The sequence below is a fragment of the Opisthocomus hoazin genome, chromosome 1 (assembly GCF_030867145.1).
Source record: "Opisthocomus hoazin isolate bOpiHoa1 chromosome 1, bOpiHoa1.hap1, whole genome shotgun sequence".
Classification (NCBI taxonomy): Eukaryota; Metazoa; Chordata; class Aves; order Opisthocomiformes; family Opisthocomidae; genus Opisthocomus; species Opisthocomus hoazin.
This window is the reverse complement of record NC_134414.1, coordinates 4,038,352-4,060,039: the sequence shown is the minus strand read 5'-3', so window position 1 is coordinate 4,060,039 and position 21,688 is coordinate 4,038,352. Positions and strand designations below refer to the sequence as shown.

General features: G+C 58.8%; 1 protein-coding gene across 4 annotated transcripts; it reads right to left on the bottom strand.

The window, feature by feature from the left end:
* Positions 1 to 8,888: 8,888 nt before the first annotated feature.
* Positions 8,889 to 21,688, bottom strand: LOC142360660 (putative mitochondrial transporter UCP3). 4 transcript variants are annotated; one of them, XM_075415191.1, is made up of 7 exons: positions 19,470 to 21,687; positions 11,152 to 11,293; positions 10,857 to 11,067; positions 9,854 to 10,051; positions 9,666 to 9,767; positions 9,409 to 9,589; positions 9,119 to 9,302 (listed from the first exon to the last, which is right to left on the bottom strand). In XM_075415191.1, the coding sequence occupies exons 1-7, from the start codon at positions 19,496 to 19,498 to the stop codon at positions 9,206 to 9,208; spliced, it is 960 nt and encodes a 319-aa protein (XP_075271306.1). In that variant the 5' UTR covers positions 19,499 to 21,687; the 3' UTR covers positions 9,119 to 9,205. The 4 variants fall into 4 exon arrangements, with proteins under 4 accessions (XP_075271285.1, XP_075271294.1, XP_075271306.1 ...); XM_075415170.1 differs by having other exon boundaries at positions 8,889 to 9,302; positions 9,409 to 9,767; positions 11,164 to 11,293; positions 19,470 to 21,688; XM_075415179.1 differs by lacking the exon at positions 19,470 to 21,687 and adding an exon at positions 11,536 to 12,164 and having other exon boundaries at positions 8,889 to 9,302; positions 9,409 to 9,767.

The window sequence follows — 21,688 nt, the reverse complement described above, 5'->3', positions numbered from 1 at the left end:
TCCACTTGCTTCATGATGGCCTCCAGGATAAGCTGCTCCATCACCTTTCCCGGGATGGAGGTGAGGCTGACCGGCCTGTAGTTCCCTGGGTCCTCCTTCTTGCCCTTTTTGAAGATTGGAGTGACATTGGCCTTTCTCCAGTCCTCGGGCACCTCTCCTGTCTTCCAGGACCTCTCAAAGATGATGGAGAGTGGCTCGGCAATGACATCCGCCAGCTCCCTCAGCACTCGTGGGTGCATTCCATCGGGGCCCATGGATTTGTGGACATCCAGATCGCTTAAGCGATCCCTCACACAGTCCTCCTCGACCAAGGGAAAGTCGTCCTCTCTGTAGGCTTCCTCTCTTACCTCCGGGGCCTGGGATTCCTGAGGGCCAGTCTTAGCACTGAAGACTGAAGCAAAGAAGGCATTCATTAGCTCTGCCTTTTCCGCATCCTCCGTCACCAGGACACCCGCCTCATTCAGCAGCGGCCCCACGTTGTCCCTAGCCTTCCTTTTGCTGCTGATGTAGTTGAAGAAGCCCTTCTTGTTGTTTTTGACATCCCTTGCCAGCTTCAATTCCAGGTGAGCCTTGGCCTTCCTCGTCGCATCCCTGCATGCTCTCACTACGTTTCTGTACTCTTCCCAAGTGGCCTGTCCCTCTTTCCACATGCCATGCACCTTTCTCTTCTGCCTGATCTCCGCTAGAAGCTCCTTGTTTAACCATGCAGGTCTCCTTCCTCCTTTGCTAAATTTCTTTCTCAGGGGGATGCATTGCTCCTGTGCATGGAAGAAGTGTTGTTTAAAAAGCGACCAGCACTCATGGACCCCCCTGCCTTCGAGAGCCCTGGCCCACGGGATTCCTCCCAGTAGCTCCTTGAAGAGGGCAAAGTCAGCCCTCCTGAGGTCCAGGGTTTTGATCCTGCTTATCGCCCTGCTTCCTCCACGCAGGATCCTGAACTCGACCATTTCATGGTCACTGCAGCCGAGTCTACCTCCAACCTTCACGTCCTCCACCAGTCCCTCCTTGTTTGTTAACACGAGGTCCAGCAGTGCGCCTTTCCTTGTTGGTTCCTCCACCACTTGCATCAGAAAGTTATCATTGATGCTCTGTAGGAACCTCCTGGATTGCGCCTGCCTAGCTGTATGGTCTTCCCAGCTGATGTCAGGGTGGTTGAAGTCCCCCATGAGAACCAGAGCCTGTGACTGTGAGGCTGCTTGCAGCTGCCTGTAGAAGGCTTCATCAACCTCCTCCTCCTGGTCGGGTGGCCTGTAGTATACACCCACCGTAATGTCACCCTTATGAGCCTGTCCCTTAATTCTAACCCACAAGCTTTCAACTCCTTCTTCACTCGCCCCCAGGCCAAGCTCAATGCATTCCAGTTGCTCCCTCACATATAGAGCAACTCCCCCACCTCTCCTTGTTGACCTGTCTTTCCTAAAGAGTCTGTAGCCATCTATGACAGCATGCCAGTCATGCGAGTTGTCCCACCACGTTTCTGTGATGGCGACCAAGTCGTAGCCGTCCTGCTGTATAATGGCTTCCAGCTCCTCCTGTTTATTGGCCATACTACGTGCATTGGTGTAAACACACTTGAGCTGGGCTGTCAATCTCACCCCTGGCCTTGGCACTCCAAGCCTAGGCTCATCCCTAGTGAGCTGGGCAATATCCCCTTCCCCCTTCGAACCTAGTTTAAAGCCCTCTCAATGAGCCCCGCCAGCTCGTGGCCAAGAATTCTTTTCCCCCTTTGTGATAGCTGAACTCCACTTGTTGCCAGCAGGCCCGGTGCTGTGTATACCTCCCCATGATCAAAAAAGCCAAAATTTGACCGATGGCACCAGTCCCTAAGCCACCTGTTAACCAGGTGAGTTTTCCTGCCCCTTTCAGTGCTGTCCCCTGCCACTGATGGGATGGAGGAAAACACCACCTGCGCCCCTGATCCCTCAACCAGTCGCCCTAGTGCCCTGAAGTCCCTTTTGATGGCCTTGGGACTTCTTTCTGCTACCTCGTCCCCGCCAACCTGCATTACCAAGAGGGGGTAGTAATCAGAAGGCCGCACCAGACCAGGGAGTTTCTTCGCAACATCCCTCACCCGGGCCCCAGGGAGGCAGCAGACTTCCCTGTGGGATGGGTCCGGTCGGCAGATCGGGCCCTCTGTTCCCCTCAGAAGGGAATCGCCTATGACAATGACCCTCCTTTTTTTCTTAGTTGAGGCAGTTGTAATACGTGGGGCTGTCTGACTCGTTCTAGGCAACCCCCTGGATGGAGCCTCACCTTCACCCACATCCTCTGTGGCCAGTCCCTCACATTCCAGAGCCCCATACCTGTTGCTTAAGGGCAACTGAGCAGGTGAGGGAGGCCGGGGGGAAATTCGCTTGCCCCCCCGAGCAGGGACCCGTTTCCATTCCCCCCCATCTCTTAGGCCCCCTCTTTCTGCTCGGTGGCAAGAGGGTAGGGGGTTCTCTGCTTTCTGTGGAGCCGCCTCCTGCTGCCGCTGCCTCAGGGAGGGCAGGGTGCGGCTCCACCAGTCGATCTCCCTCTCACACTCCCAGATGCTCCTCAGCCTCTCCACTTCCTCCTTCAGTTCTGCCACCAGGCTGAGCAGGTCATTCACCTGCTCGCACCGAACACAGCCGCTGTCTCTGCTGTCCTCCGGTACGAGCGCCAGGCTCAGGCACTCCCTGCAGCCAGAGACCTGGACACCCGCGTTCTTGCATGGGGCCTCTGTCTGGGTCCCCACACTCCTTCGAGCCACAGCTTTACCACGGGTGGTAACCATGGCTAGAGTATCTCCTGGAAGAGCGATGCCCACTACTCGAGTAGCCAGAAGGGGCGGCTGTACCCTGCCAGTCGCCTTCCCCGCTCGCCCTGCCCGCGCAAACTGCTGCGCCGCTCCCGGGCTGCTGCGCCGCCTCTGTTCGCCCGCGCTCCTGGTCGCTCGCGCTCCCTGGGGGCTGCTCTTATCCCTGAGGGGGTTTGGCCGCTGTCACACTCGACTCCGCCCCCGCTGAGTCAGAGCTGCTGCTCGTTGGCACTTCCCGCTTTCCCGCTGAGGGGGGGGGCTGGGGTCTCCTCTCTCTCTCGGCGCTTTTTGCCGCCTCGCCGCTGCGGTTTTGCCACCGGAGAAAGGGTCCCTCGGCGCGAGCCTCTGCTCCAGAACCCTTCACCTTCAGTAGCTTCGCCGAAATGCATCTCTCGTAGGAGAGATGCTCCAACCCCCTCATCATCCTCGTAGCCCTCCGCTGGACTCTCTCCAGTGTTAAGACTGGAAAAGATGTCTAAAATCATCAAGCCCAGACATCAACCCATCCCCACCATGCTTACTAACCTACTGCTTCCATCCCACCTTGCTGTCCCCAAGCTGGTGTGCTCCCCCCCTGCCCCATCCCGTCTCCATCCTCCACCCAAGCAAAGCCTGGATCTCAGGCTCTCCCCTCTCATGGCCATTCCCAACTCCTCCTCCTTCCCTAAGCCACGAAGAAAGGCGTCTACGACAAGTTTGGAGAAGAGGGGCTCAAAGGCGGCATCCCCTTGGAGTGTGGCGGTGAAAACCTCTGGAGCACTGGCTACGTGTTTCACAACAACCCGGACAAAGTCTTCAAGGAGTTCTTTGGTGGAGACAACCCCTTTGCGGGTAGGTGGGGGGCTCCGGGGGGTGGCCCAGGCTCCCCCTCTGTGTGGGGCTGTGGCCACCACCACCTCTGAGCTTTAAGCTTTAGGAGATGTTTCCCTGCCCCAGCTACTCTCAGGTCCCTCTGGGGCTGCTGGTCCCCCGCTGCCTGGAGGTTAGATCCTGACTTCCCTCGGTCCCAGGCGGGTGAGAGGCCCGAGGGGCGCGTGTTCAGGCCGTCAGCTCTCCCCAGCGACCGTTGGGCCCCTTTTCTTCGAGGATTTGCGGCAAAAAGAGGGGTTGGGTTGGCGAGGCTGCCGTAAAGGCGTGAGCAAGATAAAAACGCTCCCGGAGGAAAACTCTTCAGCTGGAGGGGGAAGGTGGTCCCAGGCAGAAGCAGGTTTCTGGGTGGCAGATTTAGGGCGCTCAGCTTCCATGATGAGGAGACCCCAAGGGACCCCCCTAGACCTCTGATGCGAGCGTGGTGACCCCCCTCAGCCCACCTCTGCTCGCTCCTGCAGAGTTCTTTGCTGAGGATGGCTCGGAGTTGACCCTGCCCTTCGGAGGGCTGCGAGGACGAGGAGCGGTGAAGCAAGACCCCCCGGTCGTGCGGGATCTCTGCCTCTCCCTTGAAGACCTCTTCTACGGCTGCACCAAGAAGATGAAGATCTCGCGCAGGGTAGGGGCGGTGGGGCTGAAGGGGGGGGGCACGCTGGGCAGGGTCGGGGGGTGGCTCCACGTCTGCGCTGCGGAGGGGGATCTGCACGGAACCCGGCACAAACACCGGCAGGATCCGAACGGGTGCTCTCCTCTCCTGGCTTGCCAAAGGGAATTCGGCGCGAGGGGTGAGGTGGAAGCTGGTGGGAAGGCAGGGCTGGTTTCGGAGCAGGGTGAGGAGCAGCACAGCGTTTCCTGGGCTCGCACAGTTGAATTTTTACACCGCGCTGTGTCTCCTCTCTGCTCCCAGTGACCTGCGTCCCTCCTCTCGCTGTCCCAAATCTCCTGGTTCCAGCCCTGAGTTTCTCCTGCTTGATCTGTTCCCATTTGTACCTGCAGCTGCCTAGCTGTGGAGCAGGAGCCGTCCTTGTCACCACTGGCTCACGTGTGGCTGGATGAGCAGAGCAGCTACAACCCTGTCTTTGGGCACCATGGCGTCACAGATCACCTCTCTGTGTTGTCCCTCGGTGGGGTGGCAGCCCTGCTGAGAAGGACTTGGGGTGCTGGGGGATGAGAAGCTGGCCAGGACCCGGCAGTGTGCGCTGGCAGCCCCGAAGGCCAACCGTGCCCTGGGCTGCATCCCCAGCAGCGTGGGCACGGGGTGAGGGAGGGGATTCTGCCCCTCTGCCCCGCTCTGCTGAGACCCCCCGGGAGTCCTGCGTCCAGCTCTGGAGCCCTCAGCACAGGACAGAGCTGGAGCTGTGGGAGCGGGGCCAGAGGAGGCCCCAGCAATGATGCGAGGGCTGGAACCCCTCTGCTGGGAGGAAAGGCTGGGAGAGCTGGGGCTGCTCAGCCTGGGGAAGAGAAGGCAGCTTTCCAGTGCTTAAAGGGGGCTGGGGACAAACGTTTCAGCAGGGCCTGTAGCATAGGACAAGGGGAACGGTTTTGAACTAAAAGAGGGGAGATTTAGACTGGATATGAGGAGAAATTAATTTATGGTGAGGGTGGTGAGGCCCTGGCCCAGGTTGCCCAGAGAGGTGGTCGATGCCCCATCCCTGGGAACATTCCAGGCCAGGTTGGACAGGGCTCTGAGCGACCTGATCCAGTTGGAGATGTCCCTGCCTGTGGCAGGGGCCTTGACTGGATGGCCTTGCCATGTCCCTTCCAGCCCAAACCATTCTGTGACAGCCTGGAGGTGGCTGCCCCACCAGCCGGGCCGTGTCCGGCACCGCAGGGTCCTCATCCGGGCTGGGGGAACCGGAGCCCGGTGCTGGCTGCTCTGCCGGCCGAGCCGAGCTCCCACCTGGCCGCAGACCCAACCTCTCCCAAGGGCACCCGGTTCTGCTCACCCCCTCATCTACCCCCCAGGTGATGAACGAAGACGGCCAAACGAGCACCATCAGAGATAAAATCCTCACGATCGACGTGCAGCCGGGCTGGAAGCAGGGCACCAGGATCACCTTCGAGAAGGAAGGAGACCAGGTAACGACCCTGGCGGAAGCTCTTTGTGGGTTGCCCGTTGCTGCGGGCGGTCGGCAGCGCGGCGAACGGGGCGATCCAGCGTCACCGCGCTCAGAAACGCGCTGAGGAACCCTTCCTGCCCGGGTTTTCCGTAGGATGGTTAAAAACAGAATTGAAAAGGGGTGGTTTGCTGCCTGGTGTCACCTTTGTGAACCCCGGTCTGATTTCTCTTGGCCGTTTTGTTTTATTAAATGAACAAAACACCTTCCCCTTCTCCGTAGCCAGCTGAAAGCAGCCACCAAGGGACAGGCATTCGTGTCACCTTTCCCTCTGTAAGATCATATGGTTTAGACCGAAAAAATCCAGATATCTTATTTTTCCCCTCAATTTTAGGGCCCAAACATCACCCCAGCTCGCATCACCGTCGTTGTGCAGGAGAAACTCCACACAATGTTCGTTTTTGGGGTTTTCTTTCCCCTCAGTTTTAGGGCCCAGACATCATTCCAGCTGACATCACCTTCATTGTCCAGGAGAAATTCTACGTGATGTTAGTTTTTGGTTTGGTTTTTTTCCCCCTTCAATTTTAGGGCCCAAATATCACTCCAGCTGAGATCACCTTCGTTGTGCAGGAGAAACTCCACACGATGTTCATTTTTGGGGTTTTTTTTCCTCTCAATTTTAGGGCCCAAACGTCATTCCAGCTGACATCACCTTCATTGTCCAGGAGAAACCCCACCCGAGGTTCAAAAGAGCCAACGACAACCTCGTGTACATCGCCACCGTCCCCCTGGGGAAGGTAAAGAGCCCAAGCGAGAGGCCGGAGCCGGCCCCGGCTTACGTTTGCCCCCTGGGGCTGTGCGTGGCAGCTGCGGGACCCGCTGTGTGCCTTGCAGGCGCTGGTCGGCTGCGCGGTGGAGGTGAGGACGCTGGACGGGAGGCTGCTGAACATCCCCATCAACGACATCGTGGAGGAAGCGCCGTGGGGCAAGCGGCTGCGGGGCCGGCGCGGTGGCCGAGGAGGCGGACGGGGCACTTGGGAGGAAACTCGGCGTTGGCGCGCTGCTCCCCGGTGAGAGCTCGGCGCTTCCCGAGCGCGTCCCCGTTGCCGGAATTAGCGCGATTTTGGTGCTCCAAAGCTTTTCCAGGAGCTGTGGGGCTGGGGGGAAACCAGCCTGGAGGAGGAGGGTGCCCACCACGGGCTGATCTTCTGGGAGAGGGCTTGGTGTGGGTGGGTGGAAGACCCGAGGAGCCTGGGGACACAAGGCAGGCCTCCGCTTGGAGCTGGAGGAGCAACCTCGCCCTGAGAAACCCGCTGGGAAGCGTGCGGGGATGGGGGGGCTCTGCGGTCGGGGAGCTGGGTCCCGCGGCTCCTCCCAGCCCCGTCCTTCCCTTCGCAGCCCCACGTACTGCAAAGTGGTGCCGGGGGAGGGGATGCCGCTGCTCCAGGACCCCCGGCGCAGAGGTGACCTCCTCATCTACTTCAACATCTGCTTTCCCAAGAAGCTCACGCCGGAGAAGAAGACGCTCCTGAGAAGCGCTCTCCTGTCCTAGGGAGCGACGGCCTCCGCCCTCCCTCCAATAAAGCCCTGGGAGCAGGTAGAGGGGGTTCCCGGCACCCAGCACCGTGAAATGCACCCTGTTTCTCCTGGGCCTCAGCGAGGAGTCTGCTCCATCCCTGCCACCCCAGACGGGGGGCTGGAGGATTTTGGGGGGGGGGGGGGGGGGTTGCAGTACTCCCAGCTCCACTCCTGCATGGGAGCAGCGACGGTTCACAGAATCCCAGCATGGTGGGGTTGGCAGGGCCCTCTGGGGATCCCCCAGCCCAACCCCCTGCTGAAGCAGGGTCACCCAGAGCAGGCTGCACAGCACCACATCCAGCCGGGGTTGGAATATCTCCAGAGAAGGAGACTCCCCAGCCCCTCTGGGCAGCCTGGGCCAGGGCTCCATCACCCTCAGAGGGAAGAAGTTCTTCCTCATCTTCAGCTGGAACTTCCTCGGCTTCAGTTTGTGCCCGTTGCCCCTTGTCCTGTCGCTGGGCACCACTGCAAAGAGTCTGGCCCCGTCCTCCTGACACCCACCCTGAAGAGATTTATCGGCATTTCTAAGGTCCCCTCTCAGCCTTCTCTTCTCCAGGCTGAACAAGCCCAGCTCCCTCAGCCTCTCCTTGTAGGAGAGATGCTCCAGTCCCCTCCTCATCCTCGTAGCCCTCCGCTGGACTCTCTCCAGCAGCTCCTCATCTTTCTTGAACTGGGGAGCCCAGAACTGGACACAGCACTGCAGATGGGGCCTCACCAGGGCAGAGCAGAGGGGGAGGAGAACCTACCTCGCCCTGCTGCCCACACTCCTCCTCATGCACCCCAGGATCCCATTGGCCTTCTTGGCACCCAGGGCACGCTGCTGGCTCATGGTCACCCTGTCGTCCACCAGCACTCCCAGTCCCTCTCCCCAAAGCTGCTCTCCAGCAGGTCCACCCCAAGCCTTTACTGGTGCCTGGGGTTGTTCCTCCCCAGGTGCAGGACCCTGCCCTTGCCCTTGTTGAACCTCATCAGGTTCCTCTGTGCCCAACTCTCCAACCTGTCCAGGTCTCGCTGGATGGCAACACAGCCTGCCGGTGCATCCACCACTCCTCCCAGTTTGGTGTCATCAGCAAACTGGCTGAGGGTCCACTCTAACTCTTCATCCAGGTCATTGACGAAGAAGTTGAACAAGACTGTGGTTCGGGGGTGACTATGCAGGGACGTGAGGGCAAGGACAAAACCAGGGAAAAAAAAAGACCGCAGGATTTACTCAAACCCTCGCTGCGCTCCTGCCAGTGGCCGTCGGGCCCCGTGTCACCAACTCATAGGTGACAAACATCACGGCATTCCAGGAGCTGAGCTGCAGGAATGTGGGCAGAAATCCTGTTTTTTTTCAACCCCCTCCACCCTGTAGCCTTTTCAGGAAGAGAACGGGAGAAAATCTGGATTTTGTGGCATCGCCGCGGGGTGAAACCGAGCTGAGGGCACGGAGGGAGCAGCGTCCCCCCCCGGGGCAGTGGTTGTGGCCGTATTTCATCCTACTTGGAAACCCTCTCCGCCACACCCTGGGAAGACTTCGAGCGCCTCTTTTGCTTTCGGATTTGCCTTTTTCTATCGGGAGATCAAAATAAAATCCCCCCCTGAAGCAAAGCAAGGAGCCCTGCTGCGCTCGCACCCCATAGGGGCGGTTTATTGGAAGGAATTGCAGGAATGACCACGTCACCCGGCTCGGTCCCACCGCTGCCGGGAAGCGCTGCTCTTCCCAGCTGGAAAAAAAAAACCTGTATTTTTTTTTCCTTTTTTTCCACCTTAAACTTCTCTCCGGAAACCTTCTCGTCGTTTCTCCGTCCGTCTCATCGCTCGCTCTCCGGAGTCTCCGTCGGGCTGGGGGCGTTGGCCATCGCTGCTCTCCCACCGCTTCGCCAATTAATGTAATTTACTCTTGCGTCTCGCCAACGCTGACGAGAGGGGCCGGGGCGGGTCAGGACTGTGCCAGCACCGCGGCGCGCTGCAGCTGCTCGTAGGAGACGAACATCACGATGTTCCAGGAGCCGAGCCGCAGGAAGGAGGGGACGAACCTGCGCCGGGAAGAGCAGCCGCCGGCGTCGGGATGGCCGGGGAGCGCCGGGCGATGCCGCGGGGTGAAGCGCGGCGTCGGTGTCAGCACGACGTCCCCCAGCTCACCCCTTGTAGAAGCCGGCGAGGCCGTCCTGCATCAGCAGGGCGAGGAGGCAGCTGAGCACGTTGCGGTACTGCCCGGGGCCGGCATTCATGTACCGCGTCTTCACCACGTCCACCGGCGACGCCACCAGCGTGGCGCAGAAGCCGGCGCCGAAGGCGGCCACGAAATGGCAGGGGACGTTGTCTGCAGGGCAGAGCTGAGCGTCGTGGGGAGGGGGACGGCGCCCGGCTGTGTGTCCCCTCCCCAGCGCCGTCCTCACCTGTCATCAGCTGCGCCCGCAGCAGCGCGTCCTTAACGAGGTCGTAGGTGACGAGCTCGCCGCAGTTGATGATGGCGTTGCGGGCGATGTTGGGCAGCGTCCCTGTGCAGGAGGGTGGTGGCATCCCAGGTGGGTGTCCCCATTCCCACCCCTTCCCAGTCCCCGTCCCAGTTCTCCTCCGTCCCTACCTCGCCACAGCCCGCGGACGCCCTCCTCCCTGGCGATGGTGCAGTAGGCGTCCACCGTCCCGCTGTACCGCCGGGCGCCCGCCGGCAGCGCCCCGTTGGCCTGGAACCGCACCTTGACCACGTCGGTGGGTTGGGCGCACGTCACCGCCACCGCGCCCGTGGTGCAGCCCGCCAGCACCCGCGCCCCCAGCCCTGCGCCTGGAGAGGGCAGGCGCTGGGAATCCCAGAATCACAGGATGGTCGGGGTTGGCAGGGACCCCTGGGGATCCCCCAGCCCAACCCCCTGCCAGAGCAGGGTCACCCAGAGCAGGGTGCACAGCACCGCATCCAGCCGGGTCTTGAATATCTCCAGAGAAGGAGACTCCCCAGCCCCTCTGGGCAGCCTGGGCCAGGGCTCCATCACCCTCAGAGGGAAGAAGTTCTTCCTCGGGTTCAGCTGGAACTTCCTCGGCTTCAGTTTGTGCCCGTTGCCCCTTGTCCTGTCGCTGGGCACCACTGGAAAGAGTCTGGCCCCATCCTCCTGACCCCCACCATGCAGATATTTGTAGGCATTTCTAAGGTCCCCTCGCAGCCTTCTCTTCTCCAGGCTGAACAAGCCCAGCTCCCTCAGCCTCTCCTCGTAGGACAGATGCTCCAGTCCCCTCACCATCCTCGTAGCCCTCCGCTGGACTCTCTCCAGTAGCTCCTCATCTTTCTTGAACTGGGGAACCCAGCACTGGACACAGCACTGCAGATGGGGCCTCACCAGGGCAGAGCAGAGGGGGAGGAGAACCTCCCTCGCCCCGCTGCCCACACTCCTCCTGATGCACCCCAGGATCCCATCGGCCTTCTTGGCAGCCAGGGCACGCTGCTGGCTCATGGTCAACCTGTTGTCCACCAGCACACCCAGGAACCCCCCACCCCGTCGGGACCCCTGGGGGGTGAGCAGTTTGGGGACCCCCTCCCCCGGGAGAGGGTCGTTGCTTTGGGGACAGGGTCCCGACCCCCCCCGCTGGCCACTCACTCTCGGCACCCTTGGGGGTGTAGAGCTGCTTGACGGAGTCGTAGAGCCCGATGCGGATGGAGGCGAAGCTCATCTGGCGCTGCAGGCCGGCCGCCAGCCCGCTGTACAGGCTGCGGGGTCCCTCCGTCCTCACCATGGTGCTCAGCGTCCCCAAAACGCCCCGGTACTGCACGGTGCCGGCGCCGCGGGGTATCCGCACCTCGCCCTGGATCTGCGGGATGCAGAAATGGGGTGAGGGGGGGGTTGGGGTGGGGGTCACCCCACCGCTGCGGGGGGCCGGAGGTGGGGATCGTACCTGCAGCCGCACCTTGGCGGTGTCCAGGGGGAAGGTGACGAGGTCGGCGATGCAGCCGGCCGTCCCCGCGCTGAAGAACTTCACGGCGGCTGTCGGGGGCACCTCGGGGGGCTTCAGACCCACCATCGTGGTGGGGTGGGCGCTGGGAGGAAAAAGGGGGAGCCCGGTTTAGGGACGCGATGGCTGTGGGACAACTTCGGACAACCCCGAAAGCCAAATTTCCCATTTCCTCGCCCGCAGCCCGGGGGAAGCCGAGGCTCGGGGCGTCCTCGCTCGGCACGGGGTTCACCGATGTCCCCCCCCACCCCGTCCAGTCCCACCCAGGGCAAAACAGAGGAGCTGGGTGAAAGCCTCTCCCCCGCCGTGACCTCCCCGGGGCCGCACCGTGGGACCTCGGCACCGCGTCCTCTGCCTCACGCCCCTCGCCGCGCAGCCATCGCCCGGCTGCCGGCGCCTTGGCCCTCGCCTTATATCGCGCGCGGGAGGACATTCCAGCGGCCGCGGGCGTCGGGTGACAGCCAAACCCAGTTCCCCCGCTGGCATTTGAGACGGTGACGGTGGGGCCACCCAGCACTCGTGACGGGGCTGCTGTGTTTCCAACCCTCCGCTCCCCCACAGGGCTCGGGTTGGGAGGGGGGGTCCTGCCCCGACCTCCAGCACCCACGGGTGCGGATTTTTAGGCTAAACACGTGCTGGGAAGGGCGCGGCGCAGGCAACGAGTGCCCAGGGCTTTGCGATGATGGTTTGGTGGCAGAGCGGGGCAGGTCGGAGCCCTTCGACCCCGGCATGGACCCCGCAGCCGTAATCCTGGGAGGGGATCGTGCCCCTGGACACAGCACTGGTGAGGCCGCACCTCGAGTGCTGTGTTCAGTTTTGGGCCCCTCACTCCAGGAAGGACATTGAGGGGCTGGAGCGTGTCCAGAGAAGGGCAGCGAGGCTGGGGAGGGGTCTGGAGAACAAGTCTGATGGGGAGCGGCTGAGGGAGATGGGGCTGCTCAGTCTGGAGAAGAGGAGGCTGAGGGGAGACCTTCTCGCTCTCTACAGCTCCCTGACAGGAGGGTGTAGTGAGGGGGTGTTTTGGTTTCGGCTGCCGCCGGCAACAAAAGCGCCACGCGGCCGCCCCTCCCCCCGCCGGCGTGCGGAGGAGAATGGAAGGAAAGAGGCAGAAACTGGTGGGTCGGGATAAGGGCAGTTTAACAGAACAGCAAACAGAGGGAAAACAGGAACAACAACGATACAAATAAGGAGAAAACACAACCACGAACCGTACAACAGCCGCTCTCCCGAAACCGGACCGGCGCTGCGCCCGCCCAAGCCGCGAGAGCCTTCCCGCCGCACCGCCCCCCCCCACCGGAACCCCGCGTGACGGCACATGGTATGGAATACCCGGCTCTGTATGGCCAGGTGGGGTCAGCCCCCACCCCCCGGCTGTGCCCCTTCCTGGAGTCCGGTGAAAATTAACCCTGTTCTGGCCAAACCCAGGACATTATCCACCCCTTATTCCATACCATCTACGTCATGCCCAGGTCCCCCATTGTCCGGTCGATCACCACCACTTCTCCTGTCTCCAGATATCATTCCCTTAGTCTATGGATCATCACTCTAAAGTGTCCGTTGAGTTCATTTAATCCATGACTTCGGGCTCCATCTGTCGTAATGGTCTTCCGTGGCAGGGGAGGTGATGTGTGGTGATGGGCGGTCACTTGCTGCATCCGGAGCTCACGGCTGATGTATCTGGTGCAGCCCGTGCCCACAGTCTGCAGGAGATGTTGATCTTGATGAAGTTGCTGGATGCCAGTTGTTGAAAACCAGGTCCAGTTCCATCATTGCTGTGCTCTGCTAGGTTTTCATCGAAAAAGTCCATCCTTCTTTAATCTGGACGGTTCTTACTATGCTACTACTGGTACAAAATATAACAATTATAACAGTGATAACAGACAGTGACAGGGTTATTTAACAATTAACTTTATACAATTTATTTATGGACTATTCTCGCCCAAAATTAAATCCCCATGAGGTACACATCGGACTTCCCCATCCTTCCGCATTACCCACCAGGTACACCCAGGTCCTTGAGCAAAAGCAATCCCGCGGACGGGCTTGCCTTTGCCCGAGGCAGGACTAACCCAAACCGTCTTCCCTAACATGTTCCGCATGTGCACTACAGGGACTTTATCCCCTTCTACGGGGCGCTGAGGTTTTGACTGGGCAGGACCAGCCCGGTTGGTGGACCCTCTGGTGTTAACCAACCAGGTGGCCTTTGCTAAATGGGTATCCCAATTTTTGAAAGTCCCACCCCCCATTGCCCTCAAAGTGGTTTTTAGCAGCCCATTGTAACGTTCGATCTTTCCAGAGGCTGGTGCATGGTAGGGGATGTGATACACCCACTCAATACCGTGTTCTTTGGCCCAGGTGTCTATGAGGCTGTTGCGAAAATGAGTCCCGTTGTCCGACTCGATTCTTTCGGGAGTGCCATGTCGCCACAGGACTTGTTTTTCCAGGCCCAGGATGGTATTCCGGGCGGTGGCATGGGGCACAGGGTAGGTTTCCAGCCATCCGGTGGTGGCCTCCACCATTGTGAGCACATAGCGCTTGCCTTGGCGGGTTTGTGGCAGTGTGATGTAGTCAATCTGCCAAGCCTCCCCATATTTATATTTTAGCCATCGTCCTCCATACCACTGAGGCTTTACCCGCTTAGCTTGCTTGATTGCAGCGCATGTCTCACATTCATGGATAACCTGTGCAATAGTGTCCATGGTCAAGTCCACCCCTCGGTCACGAGCCCATCTGTATGTCGCGTCTCTTCCTTGGTGGCCCGAGGTGTCATGGGCCCACCGAGCTATAAAGAGTTCACCCTTATGTTGCCAGTCCAGATCCACCTGAGCCACTTCAATCTTAGCAGCCTGATCTACCTGGTGGTTGTTTTGATGTTCTTCAGTGGCCCGACTCTTAGGGACGTGGGCGTCCACATGACGGACTTTTACAGGCAACTGCTCTAGCCGGGCAGCAATATCTTGCCACAATGGGGCAGCCCAGATAGGTTTGCCTCTGCGCTGCCAGTTGTTCTTCTTCCATTGCTGCAGCCACCCCCACAAGGCATTGGCCACCATCCAAGAGTCAGTGTAAAGATAGAGCACTGGCCACTTCTCTCGACTGGCAATGTCTAAAGCCAGCTGGATGGCTTTCACCTCTGCAAACTGGCTGGACTCACCTTCTCCCTCGGCAGTTTCCGCGACTTGTCGTGTAGGGCTCCATACAGCAGCCTTCCACCTCCGCTGCTTCCCCACAATGCGACAGGACCCATCCGTGAACAGGGCATACTGTTTCTTATCTTCTGGCAGCTGGTTATACAGTGGGGCCTCTTCAGCACGTGTCACCTCCTCCTCTGGCGATGCTCCAAAATCTTTGCCTTCTGGCCAGTCCATGATGACCTCCAGAATTCCTGGGCGACTGGGGTTTCCCATTCGGGCGCGCTGGGTGATCAGAGCGACCCACTTACTCCACGTAGCATCGGTGGCATGATGCGTAGAAGGGACCCTCTCTTTGAACATCCAGCCCAGGACCGGCAATCGTGGAGCTAGGAGGAGCTGTGCTTCAGTGCCGACCACTTCTGAAGCAGCTCGAACGCCTTCATATGCTGCCAGAATCTCTTTTTCAGTGGGAGTATAGCGGGCCTCAGATCCTTTGTATCCCCGGCTCCAGAACCCCAGGGGTCGACCTCGAGTCTCCCCTGGTGCTTTCTGCCAGAGACTCCAGGTTGGGCCATTCTCCCCGGCTGCGGTGTAGAGCACGTTTTTGACATCTTGCCCTGACCGGACTGGACCAAGGGCTACGGCATGAACTATCTCCCGTTTAATCTGTTCAAATGCCTGTCGTTGCTCAGGGCCCCATTCAAAATCATTCTTCTTCCGGGTCACGTGGTACAGAGGACTCACGATCTGGCTGTAATTTGGGATGTGCATCCTCCAAAAACCCACAACACCCAGGAAGGCCTGTGCTTCCTTTTTGCTGGTTGGTGGAGACATAGCTGCTATTTTGTTGATGACATCCATTGGGATTTGACGGCGCCCATCCTGCCATTTTATTCCCAAAAACTGGATCTCTTGCGCAGGTCCCTTTACTTTACTTCGCTTAATGGCGAAACCGGCTTTCAGAAGGATCTGAACTATTTTCTCCCCTTTCTCAAAAACCTCCTCTGCTGTGTTGCCCCATATAATGATGTCATCGATGTACTGCAGATGTTCTGGGGCTTCACCCTTTTCCAGTGCAGTCTGGATTAGTCCATGGCAAATGGTGGGACTGTGTTTCCACCCCTGGGGCAGTCGATTCCAGGTGTACTGGATGCCCCTCCAGGTGAAAGCAAACTGTGGCCTGCACTCTGCTGCCAAAGGGATGGAGAAGAATGCATTAGCGATGTCAATTGTAGCGTACCACTTGGCTGCCTTTGACTCCAGCTGATATTGAAGTTCTAGCATGTCTGGCACAGCAGCACTCAGCGGTGGTGTGACTTCATTCAGGCCACGGTAGTCTATTGTCAGTCTCCACTCTCCAGTAGATTTTCTCACTGGCCATACGGGACTATTAAAGGGTGAGCGAGTTTTGCTGATCACTCCTTGACTCTCCAGCTGGCGGATCAGCTGATGAATGGGGAGAAGGGAGTCTCGGTTGGTACGATACTGTCGCCGGTGCACCGTTGTGGTCGCGATGGGTACCCGTTGTTCTTCAACCCTCAGCAACCCCACAATGGAAGGATCCTCCGAGAGACCAGGCAAAATGGACAGCTGTTTAATTTCTTCCGTCTCCACAGCAGCTATGCCAAAAGCCCACCGATACCCCTTTGGGTCCTTGAAATAGCCTCTCCTAAGATAGTCTATGCCAAGGATGCACGGAGCCTCGGGGCCAGTTACAATGGGGTGCTTCTGCCAGTCCTGCCCAGTGAGGCTCACTTCAGCCTCCAGTAGACTCAGCTCTTGGGACCCCCCTGTCACTCCCGAAATGCAAATGGACTCTGACCCTTTGAACTCTGATGGCATTAAAGTACACTGTGCACCAGTGTCCACTAGAGCTTTATACTCTTGTGGATCTGACGTGCCAGGCCACCGAATCCACACCGTCCAATAGACACGGTTGTCCCTTTCCTCCACCTGGCTGGAGGCAGGGCCCCTCTAATCCTCGTCAGAGAAATTGCTGCTCACCTGCTGTAAAAATGACTTGGAGGTCCCCTCCAGAGGATCGGAATCAAGGTCAAACTGTCTACCTGGTCTGGAGAGCTGGCTTTTGGAAACTGGAGCGGCATTTTTCCTAACAGAGTCCCCTTTTGTGATTGTTTTACCTCGCAACTCACGTACTCGGGCCTCTAGACTTGAGGTGGGTTTTCCATCCCACTTCCTCATGTCCTCTCCGTGGTCACGCAGGTAAAACCACAGGGTGCCTCGGGGTGTATAGCCTCTGTATTCCCTCTCCTGAGCAGAGAAACGCTTGCCCCTAATAGCTGAGACACTGGCCCGTACAGGTGGGGAGTAGGACATACTCTGTTCGAGTCGCTGGACCTTCTGGGACAATTTATTTACAGCTGAGACAAGGGAGGAAGAGAGACTTTCCTCATATTGGCGGAGTCTGACAGCCACCTCGTCCACTGTTGGTGCGTCTTTACCTTTCCAGTTTACAACTGCCAGTGAGTTGGCATGCGAGGAGGGTGCGCTCCGCACAAACTTCCTCCACATGGATTGTGAGCACTGGAGTTCATCTGGGTCTGTGGGTACCTGCTCATCGTCTGTGTCACAGTAAACCAGCTCCCGCACAGCTAATTCCCTCAAGTACTGAATACCCCTTTCCATATTGGTCCACTTGCCAGGATAGCATACAAAATCGTCACTGAAGGGGTACCTCTCCCTCACCCCTGACAGAAGTCTCCTCCAGAGGCTGAGGACTTGTTCCTTTTTCCCAATGGCCTTGTCAATGCCCCCATCCCTGGCCAGGGATCCCAGCTGCTTGGCTTCCTTGCCCTCTAATTCCAAGCTGCTGGCCCCGTTATCCCAGCACCGCAGCAGCCAGGTGGCAATGTGCTCGCCTGGGTGGCGGCTGAAATCTTTCCGCATGTCTCGCAGCTCGCCCAGGGACAGGGACCGGGTGATGATCTCTGTCTCTATCTCCCGTGATGACCCTGGCTCATCGTCATCCCTCCCAGAGCGATCTGCTCTCTTTGCGTCTTTCTTTAGTTTTACAGGGGCGACTGCTACGGGCACAGGTTGGTCATTGGGCTCAGCCACGCTGCCTGCAGCTGGAGCTGGGGCTGGAGCAGCTGCTGTGCCTGCCAGGGAAACCGAGGCAGACCCTGCAGCTGTGGCAGCGGCGGTGCCAGTCTGGGGGGCTGTGACTGCCTGCTGGGCTGGAGGGGCTGCAGGGCCGGCTGGGGGGGCAGCGCCAGTTGCAGCGCCTGCCGCTTCGCTTCCCCCCCTTTCCCCTTTAAGGCACTGAACAGTGTTGAACATGGCTCGGTAGGCGTGGGCCAGACCCCAGCACATTGTGGTGATCTGTGTCTCTCTGGAGTTCCCAGGGTGGCAGCACACTTTTTTCAGATATTTTACCAGATTATCCGGATTCTGTATTTGTTCAGGGGTGAGTTTAAAACACACCGGTGGTGCCCACTGCTCTAGACATCTGCCCATGCTGTCCCACACACCCAGCCACTCACAGCTATCCAGCCCCGGGGCAGGTCTCTGCAGGATGTTCTTAACGACTTGCTTAACCCTAAACAAAACCCAGAACCCGTTCAGCAGGCAGAACAAAAGGAGAGTGCTGCCCTGAGCATCCCACGGGTACTCGAAATTCTCAAAAGCAGTTAGGACCAGCCTGAGGAAGAGAGGGGGGGCGAAAGAGTGGGGGAAGGTATCCCCTTCGGCTTTCCCCGCAGACTGGGTTTGATTATTAACAAAATCTAAGACATAGGATCCGAGGTACGGAAATGACCGCAGTGCCGCATGCAAATACAAGACTAATTTCATGCACAGTGATGTTATCATATCATAAGTCGATATCGTAAGGTAGAGCAAAATCATCATCCTGATCTTCTTTCCCGAGGTAACAAACAGCACGGCGGCAAACACATACAGCAAGTAAGGATTTACGTAGCAGAGATATTTGATCAAAGTCAGAAACATTTTTACCGGCGACTATTTTAACACAGAAAAATGCGTATAACAAAATTTAACAAAATGTAAGAAAGCAGTTTTAACACCCGCTGCTCAGCCCTGCCGTTATCCCCGCCCCACGTCTGGGCGCCAATTTAATGTTTTGGTTTCGGCTGCCGCCGGCAACAAAAGCGCCACGCGGCCGCCCCTCCCCCCGCCGGCGTGCGGAGGAGAATGGAAGGAAAGAGGCAGAAACTGGTGGGTCGGGATAAGGGCAGTTTAACAGAACAGCAAACAGAGGGAAAACAGGAACAACAACGATACAAATAAGGAGAAAACACAACCACGAACCGTACAACAGCCGCTCTCCCGAAACCGGACCGGCGCTGCGCCCGCCCAAGCCGCGAGAGCCTTCCCGCCGCACCGCCCCCCCCCCCACCGGAACCCCGCGTGACGGCACATGGTATGGAATACCCGGCTCTGTATGGCCAGGTGGGGTCAGCCCCCACCCCCCGGCTGTGCCCCTTCCTGGAGTCCGGTGAAAATTAACCCTGTTCTGGCCAAACCCAGGACAGGGGGGGTTGGTCTCTTCTCCCCAGGAACCAGCGACAGGATGAGAGGAGATGGCCTCAAGCTGCGTCAGGGGAGGTTCAGATTGGATATTGGGAAAAATTTCTTTCCTGCAAGAGTGGTCAGGCCTTGGCCCAGGCTGCCCAGGGCAATGGTGGAGTCCCCAACCCTGGAGGGGTTCAAACACCATGTGGATGTGGCCCTTGGGGACATGGTTGAGCAGACATGGTGGGGTTGGGTTGGCAGTTGGACTTGATGATCTTGGAGGTCTTTTCCAGCCTTAATGATTCGGAGATTCAAGAAATGCCTCTTCTCCGTTTTCTTAAAACTCGCCCCGTCTGTCCCCGGGAGCCATCCTGCACTACAGGCACCCCCCGCCACGCGACGCGCTCCCGGCAGCCCGCACGTCCCCCTCGCTGTGCAGAAAGCCTCGGCTCTTGCCCGCCCGCACGCAAGAGCGATTCTGAGCTGGTTTGACGCTGCCTTTGCTGCATCCATCGGGCTCCAGGCAGCTCGTCCGGCGCCAACTCCCCTCTCCGGCTCGCTGCCGGCTCGTTTTCCTGGCCCATGCTCCACCGCTGACCCAAACGCAAGGGGAAGAAGCTGTTGATCTCATACCTCAGATGCAACTCAGCTGTCGACATCATCACCTCCTCCGTGACCGTGTTCACGACCCAGCTGCCCTCGCCGGGAGTCACAGGGCCGCGCTGATGGCCCCGCTTCGGGCGGCTGGCGGGAGGCTCCGAGCTCTGCGGCAGCGTGCGGGCACCGAATCACAGAATGTTTGGGGTTGGAAGGGACCTCTGTGGGTCACCCAGTCCAACCCCCTGCCGAAGCAGGGTCACCTACAGTAGGTTGTAGAGGACCTTGACCAGGCGGGTCTTGAATATCTCCAGAGAAGGAGACTCCACAGCCCCTCTGGGCAGCCTGGGCCAGGGCTCCGTCACCCTCAGAGGGAAGAAGTTCTTCCTCGTCTTCAGCTGGAACTTCCTCGGCTTCAGTTTGTGCCCGTTGCCCCTTGTCCTGTCGCTGGGCACCACTGGAAAGAGCTTGGCCCCGTCCTCCTGACACCCACCTTGAAGAGATTTATCGGCATTTCTAAGGTCCCCTCGCAGCCTTCTCTTCTCCAGGCTGAACAAGCCCAGCTCCCTCAGCCTCTCCTTGTAGCAGAGATGCTCCAGTCCCCTCCTCATCCTCGTAGCCCTCCGCTGGACTCTCTCCAGTAGCTCCTCATCTTTCTTGAACTGGGGAGCCCAGAACTGGACACAGTACTCCAGATGAGGCCCAAGGCAGGGCCCAAGAGATTTTCCCCACCGGGGTCTAACGCAGCACGGGCGAGTCGTCAGCAGCGAGTGACGCATTCAGGATTTCCCCTGTGAAAAACCAACCCTGCAGAGGCGGGAGGAAACAGGGATGCTGCCACTTCCGTTCTTTAAATCCTGAATTCAAAGCATGGTGTGAAAAGGAGCTTGAATTCGGAGCACCCGCTCGCCTCCGAGGTCCGACTCGTTCCGCGCCGGCTGCGCTATCCGGCCATCATCTGTCTGCAACGCGGCGAGCTTCCCGCGTGCCCCCTGCCCGGCCGCGGACCTGCGCCGTCCCCGGGGGAAGGAGTTTCTCCAGGGGAAGGGGTCCCGTCCGCCCGGTGCCCACCGGCTCGGGGCACCTTGCAGCAGCCAGCAAGAAACCGGGGGAATTTTATTGAAAGGCAAAGACTGGAGAGCAGTACAAAAATAACTTAGCTTGGTTTGTACCAAAGTCCGTTACCCAAAAGGTACCTGACATAAAAATGTACAAAAATAATTTAGGATAGAAAAAAAGTTACATATTTGTAGTAAAACCCTTTTGTACACACGTCAGGACGTTGCAGTACCCTTGGCCCATATTTACAGGAGCAGCTCGGGCACACGCGTTCCTCGAGAAGCGGAGAATTACGCTTCCCACCAAGGATTTTTGAAAGGCCACCAGGGAGGGAGCTCGTCTTCACAGCGGGGAGGCAACAGGTCACTGCTCGCCGCTGGGACGGCAAACTCCCGCTCTGCTCCACCCAAGGAGCCGTCTCACACCGGGATGCTTTGTGTTCACTCCAGAAGTACAAAAGAAGGTTAAACAGAGAAAGTTCATACGAATAAATCTGAGAAATGGAGCTTCTGGAGAGCCAACATCAGCTTGTTGGTCACCGGAGCGGTGAGTCTCAGCGGGGACCTGCCCTCGCAGGACACAACGCTCGCTCAGCTCCCCGTGGTCGGCCGCCGGGCTTCAGGTCCCGCTGAGGGGACACCAACCAAGCAAATTAAAAATCAGAGCCCGAAACCTACGGCTTCCACCTCCTCTTCCCGGAGGACTCGGCCTTTGCCGCCGTGTTGGGCCGCGGCTCGGGAAGCAGCCGCCGGCCTCTCGCCAGCGCTACTCCTTCTTGGACAGCTGAGCAGAGAAGATCCTGGCGATTCTTTTGGTTTCCTCTTCCGAGAGATCTCAGGCTCTCCCCTCTCATGGCCATTCCCAACTCCTCCTCCTTCCCTAAGCCACGAAGAAAGGCGTCTACGACAAGTTTGGAGAAGAGGGGCTCAAAGGCGGCATCCCCTTGGAGTGTGGCGGTGAAAACCTCTGGAGCACTGGCTACGTGTTTCACAACAACCCGGACAAAGTCTTCAAGGAGTTCTTTGGTGGAGACAACCCCTTTGCGGGTAGGTGGGGGGCTCCGGGGGGTGGCCCAGGCTCCCCCTCTGTGTGGGGCTGTGGCCACCACCACCTCTGAGCTTTAAGCTTTAGGAGATGTTTCCCTGCCCCAGCTACTCTCAGGTCCCTCTGGGGCTGCTGGTCCCCCGCTGCCTGGA